This window comes from Rutidosis leptorrhynchoides, chromosome 10 (genome assembly GCF_046630445.1).
Source record: "Rutidosis leptorrhynchoides isolate AG116_Rl617_1_P2 chromosome 10, CSIRO_AGI_Rlap_v1, whole genome shotgun sequence".
NCBI lineage: Eukaryota > Viridiplantae > Streptophyta > Magnoliopsida > Asterales > Asteraceae > Rutidosis > Rutidosis leptorrhynchoides.
In genome coordinates, this window is record NC_092342.1 from 42,771,636 (window position 1) to 42,778,339 (window position 6,704).

Below are 6,704 nucleotides of genomic sequence, written 5' to 3' on the forward strand. Positions count from 1 at the left end.
CTAAAGTGAAACGTGAACGGAAAATGAAAGAGATACATGAAACTCAAAATGGTTAAAAAAAAACTGAATGGTTCATGACAAATTGTTGAACGGTTCAACACAATTTATTGAACGGTTCAACTTCATTTTTCATTCGGATGTCACTAGCAACCAAATTGAATACTAAACGGTTCTACATTCAAAATTGAATCGCTTAATTAGTTTGAATGGTTCATGACAAATTGTTGAACGTTTCAACACAATTTGTTCAACAGTACAAATGCACTGAATACGGAACAATTCTACATTCTACTTTCAATTTTGAATCGTTCAATTAAGAGACAAAATGATTATGACATAATCAAACTTCCGTACAATAAGTTAATTTCATTACCATTGTGAGAAACTTGGTTGCAACGAATCATAGTGAAAGGCGGTTAGTAATGATTTACAATTTTTTTTTTTTTTTTTAACCATATGGCCAATTAAAATGAGTCGTTGCTTGAAACCATACCAATGATATTAACGTTTAACCATAACAAAACCATCTACGAACAATAACAAGTGGAGAATATTTGGCAAAAAGTTTTAGCATTGATGCGAGATAATACAAGACCAGTAACAGTTTGATTATTAGTATCCAAATCCACAGATACAGGACAATAAACAAGACAGTAGAATACGCCGCAGCAACCAAACTAGTCCCCACCAACCTGTCTCTTCCAAGAATCCTCCACGATTAGTTCATCGACACCCCAGTCTTCAAAGCTGCAAAACAGCATTATGAATGGGTTGTGTTTTAGATCCAACGGGTCAAACAATAAAACATTAAAAAAAAAAATAATAAATAACTAAAAATAAAAATAAAGACTTGATGCAACATTTCAGAAGGATATCATTATTCTTCAGCATCATATATAAAAAATTCTTACAAACGATATGCTTCTAATCATATTGGAGACACATATTACAAATAGCTTTTTAAAAATGTATTTCTCGTAAACCCAATCCGACCCATAACAAATACAGTAATTACCCATTCGGGTGTCATCCAACTCTCCCAGCCTGTGCATTACGGAGTACTAATAAAGTGTTCTTAAAATAAAAGGACCTTTTTTTACCTTAAATTCATTTAAAAACTGCAAATAATGTCTGTATATACTACGATAAAATGTTTCATACTTATATTAGGTTTATATAACTTCAAAGTATTTTCGTCTTCTGATTTGAAAAAAATTAAGTAACCGTTAAAGCAATGCATAGAACCTAAAAATACTTGACGAAAACCTATCTCCTTTAGAAGGTTTATCTAAAAAAGTAAGATTGTGAAATTAATTGAATATCAAATACATTTAAAAGATTATGATTTTGAAACGTCATTTTATGAATAAGAAAAAACAATAGCATGATAATTTTTTATGGGAAATAGAAGGATTCGGGGTATGCTAGGTGTTATTAGAAAGAAATAACAAAAACAACAGAATGAGATAAAATAATGGTTTAAAAATGTAGAGAATTCTATATATATTTTTAGATTGTGATGAAATAATAATAGTTAAAGTCACAAGAATGACCTTATAATTTCATTGTATGTGAAAAGTTTGTACCTTAACTGAAAATATTTGTATTTGAAAACAAAGAAGGGCAAAAAGAAAAGAAAAAATATATGGGCAAAAGATTTTAATAGCCAATAGGCAATTAATCATGCAAAAACCACCATATGGGTTCAAGGTTTTTCTGGCCCACCCGATTGGCAAAAAGTCTCGTACGTTTTACCACCTTTAACAAGGACTACGCCACTGTAAGATAAAAATTACCTTCCATCTGGTAGGTATCGACGAATAGTGAAGGGTATCTTTCGTTGCCTAAGCTCTTTCATAGCAATCTATAAAATGCAGATAAAACAATCAAAACTTGATTCAGTATACAACATAAACAAAATACCAGGGAAACCAAATAATATCTGTAACGGCACAATATCATTTTCGGCGACCGTCTACGATTGTACTATTATCTCCACATTTACAAATTCAGTAATCAAACGTACATAATGTGGAAAGATCCTAATACACAATAATACGTAAAAGACCGTGAGTTGTGCATATAAGGTCCTGTAACAGTTTCTATTTTCGGAACATTTGGTAGGTTATAAATGGAACTATCTAAAGATTAAAGAAGTACTGCAAGAATAATATTTGTATCATGAACATATTCTGTCAACAACCTAGATAAATTGGCATTTATATACGAAGATGTCCCTCAGATTAATGGTATTAAAAGAATGAAAAACTTAAGCCTTATGTTTATAGCATACTAATAGCTATATCCAACCATTTTAACAGATTGGGGTTATTGGACACATAGCTTATTTACAATTAAAAATTCAATAGATACCAATTTCACTACTCTTAAAAAACATTCGACCCTCATAGTCCAACAAAAGTACTCAATTAGATGCTCAAAGTAAATTGAACTCGTAACTTATGGACTGCACAATCATTCCGACATAATATAATCTCTCACAATCATGTTTCGTTAACTAGTTCTGTTGCAGTTAGCTAGTGGTCAATAAACCACGTACCACATGTAGAAGAAATGGGTCACGTTAATATGAAACATATGGCTCGTATTACATACCTCAAGTGGGTCAGTTTCACCCTCCAACTCAACCATCACTGGAGCATTCATGCTGAACATTTGTTAAACAAACAAAACCATGAGAAAAAAAAACCCAAACAACCAACAAATATTTTACTTGCAATGAAAAATAAATCATTATCATTAATACTGTAGAAATAAACATACCTGCAATAAAGAAAATCACAAATCTAGCCTTTGCGCGATTTACATTTAAACAAGATAGTCTTAACCTCTCAAAAAACAGGGGAAAGAAACTGTGAAAGACGTTCGGGTATGTGATCGTGTTCAATGGACCGGTAACAGTTGGAGGCAAACTTGGAGCTGGAACAGGAATCTGTTTGGAAGGGAACTCGGGGAGCTGCAAGAAATTACTAACATGGTTGACTCTCTGACAAAATATGACAGGACAGAAGACGTTTGGGAATGGAACCTTTCGAGCAAACATTCTTTCACAACAAAAGAGCTTACCAAATTAGTCGACAATAAGCTGCTGACTCAATTTTTTTGCAACTTGAAGACAAATCGTAACGCGTTGATCCCGAAAAAAGTAGTGATTTTCAATTGGCGTGCAGCTCTCAAGAGACTTCCGGTAAGACTAGAGCTTGATAAAAGAGATGTGGATCTTGACTCGGTAAGATGTCCATTGTGCAACGAGGGTTTAGAATCGGTTGATCATAGTTTATGGGATTGTAAAGACGCGAAAGAGGTGTGGGGCAGGATTTATAAATGGTGGAATAACGACAACCTTCAAAATAACTCTTTCGAGGATATTTTTAAAAGAAATTTTATCGGGGCAAAATCTTCGTTAGGTCATCAAATTTGGCAAGCGGTAAAGTTCACTACTAGCTACCTAATTTGGAAGAATCGAAATTCGATGGTTTTCAACAAGAAAAAATGGAATGGTCCGATTGCGCTAAACGAGATTCAAGTGAGAAGTTTTGATTGGATTTCAAGACGTATTCGCAACAAAAAAATCGATTGGCTCATGTGGCTTACGAATCCTAGCACTTATGGGGAGTTGTAGCTTGTTTATAGTTGTTCCGCTGCTAGCTCTGCAGCCTTTTTTTTCTTTAGTTTTCTTCTCTGTTCCTCATTTGTGCTTTGGTTTTTGTTGGTGTTGGTAGGAGTCATTTTGTGCTCCTGTTGTACTCTGGTTTTCTAGTTTATTTTTATATAGTTTTTTTGGCTTGCTTTTCAAAAAAAAAAAACAGGGGAAAAGTACAAAACTTTCGCATTGGCCACTAAAAACAGGGGCATAAAGGCTAAACGTATGATTTCCCCTAGCAATTTATTACCATTCACTAAAATAATGCCATGACGAGTCACGTAAAGTAAACGCGACAACGTTACTGCGCGAATATATAGTTAGAGCAAGCAGCCAAGTCAAAATCTGACCTGATTTGCAGAGCACGAGTACCCAAGATTCGAGCTCTTTCATACTTAGTCATATACTTAATCGTTTTCCTGGGCTTTTCAACAGGTTCACCTTCTTCATTCCTATCTTCATTATCACCTAAAAGTGGATCAGGAACATCTTCCTCATCTTGTTTGTCTCCATCAATTTCTTCCTCAGCACCTTCCTGCATTATTCATTCAATTAATTCAAAACATAACCAGGACTGCAAACAATTTATGATACAGACTCGAGCTTGAATTTTAACATAATCATAATTCTCAATAACCTAATTTACATATAATTTAAACATAAATTACTTCTAAGAACAAAAAGCAATTCAAAAATGCATAAATCTCAGAACAAAATATGTGCGCAAGTCAAAAACCTAGTAGAATAAATTACATAATTATCATTCAACACAAATTAGGGCTCGAACTCGATAAAGGAACAGCTCGTATACAGCTCTAATTAAACAGACAAAAATATATTTGATAGATAGATCGACTTACATCGAGTTCAGGCTCCACTGGCTCATCGTCGTAACTATTCAAAACAAAAACACGCAACAATTGTTTGATAAATCAATCGAATGTAAAGATAATAATTTATTTATTAATAAGTGATAAAATATATATAGTTAATTATTAATTATTACCCTCCGGTGTCCATATCATAATCATCGTCAGCCATTTCCCTTTGTTGTTGGTGTGTTTCAGATGGAACTAGAGAAGGAGATGAAGAAGCTGTGTGGGAGTAATTAGGGTTGCGAAATTTTTTTACCTTAATTTTGTTGACCAAAAGAAAGCATAAAATTATAAAAACCTTTTTTTTATTTTTTCCTTTAAAAAATTAAATTAAATAAAGTACAACAAATAATCTAATGAGTTGTAACCGGTTCGGACTATTCGTGTTAGATTGACAAGATCCTACGATCTATTTGAAACTTTTTAGTGAACATGACCCTCGTTGATACAATCAAATGTGTCATCAATATTCATGTGTTCGCAAAACTATAACCAAATGATACATCACATATTAGGAACCAACACCCGGATTCGAGATCAATGAGACAACCCTCAACATACACCACAAAATTCAACGACAAAGAAGCTTGCATTAAGGACCGCCAACTCCCCCCAAGTCCTCAAGAGGTCTACTCCAAACATGTTTGGGGATGAATGTAGTCGTTGATCAAGAGCCAATCCTATTGATCAAGTGGAGCATGAAACCAAAGGTTAAGTGCCAAAGTAACCAACAATCACGATGATCCATCTGGATTACATGATGTTTCAGCGAGATGCAAGGAAAAGAATCGGAGAAGGGACAAACTCTCGAGGGAAGCTATCACGAAGAAACCACAAAGAGAAAATCGATCGATGCTAACCAATTGACATCAAAGCATGATATCAACACGTAAACCACCACTAACTTCTAAAACTACCTAGAGTCGCCACCAAACTATTCAACAATGCCGCAAATCAACCCATAATTAGTTGAAATCCACGACTTCTATCACCCCAAGTCACATCTAAAACTAAGACAAAGAATCACCCAACTACACCCAGAAACCACAAAACCATAACCACAACACCCGCTTAAAATCTAATAGTAGGAAAACTAGAGAGTTTTTCCGTCGGGACAACCAACACATCGCCGAAAATTTGACAATCACCCAAGGACCCACGGCGATTCAAATATTAAACATATTTTATACAAAATATAAAAAACTACTCCAAAGTTAATAACTAAAAGCCCACATATAATGGTTATATATTTAAAAAAGTAAGACGCAACACGAATTCTGTTGGTTAGTGATCCAATGATAATATTCAAATATTAATCACTTTGTTTTGATGATGACCTCAAGTCTTAAGTGCTTAAAAGCATATAGAACAATACAAGTTCACGAGCCTACATGATCTCTAGCAAACGAACGATATCCATAATAAACAAGTCAAAAGAGTCCTTTGAAAACCCCAGGAAGTACACGGCTGGGGCCACTGATATGCCCGAATCGGACGGTTTATTTACGCGGTGTCGTTAGGTCGCAAAACGTCAATTCAGGATATCAACAGAAGAAGTTGATTGTTTAATTTATATATGTTGGGCCTAAATCTATTATTCCTTCCTATGGGTTGGCAAGGGCAAATATGTCCTAGGGTCGTTCCTTGAGTGGTCGAATTTGAAACGAAGCTTATTCATATAATTTAGTAATTAAGATTGGGTTTGTACACAATTTAGTATCCAAGACTAGTGGCCAGGTACACCTTGTGTGGAGAGGCAGGATCCTTTTGGTCCTAATAAATTGGCGACTGTTCAGAAAATTCAACAACCAAGTCCAACCGGTTTATTCTAGACACCACTTTATCCGGAATATCAAATTGTGTAAAGGCAATAGTTGGATTGATTTGATTTATAATTGTAATTAAAATATTAAAGCAATATAATTAAAATAAGCTAGCTAGCATGCAACAGCTAAGGATAGAGAAGACGTGGTTCACTATGATTTAAGATGACGTAGTGTCGGGATGATTATGAGACACTCCTTAGATAGAAATACCTTGGTGTGAATACTAGATTCCCTACTAAGCGGTTTCCCGATTAGCATGTCACGAGGAACTAGGCTTTGAATATTCTGATCGGATGGACTATGCTCAACTCCCGACGCTTTATCCGGTTTAGGGATATA

General features: G+C 34.6%; 1 protein-coding gene across 1 annotated transcript; it reads right to left on the bottom strand.

Annotated features, from left to right (window-relative positions):
* Positions 1 to 553: 553 nt before the first annotated feature.
* LOC139872771 (DNA-directed RNA polymerases II and V subunit 6B-like) lies at positions 554 to 4,820 on the bottom strand. The gene is made up of 6 exons (XM_071860696.1): positions 4,671 to 4,820; positions 4,525 to 4,558; positions 4,015 to 4,199; positions 2,617 to 2,668; positions 1,797 to 1,864; positions 554 to 747 (listed from the first exon to the last, which is right to left on the bottom strand). Exons 1-6 carry the CDS (start codon positions 4,703 to 4,705, stop codon positions 678 to 680), a joined length of 444 nt encoding a protein of 147 aa, XP_071716797.1. The 5' UTR covers positions 4,706 to 4,820; the 3' UTR covers positions 554 to 677.
* Between the last annotated feature and the right edge of the window lie 1,884 nt (positions 4,821 to 6,704).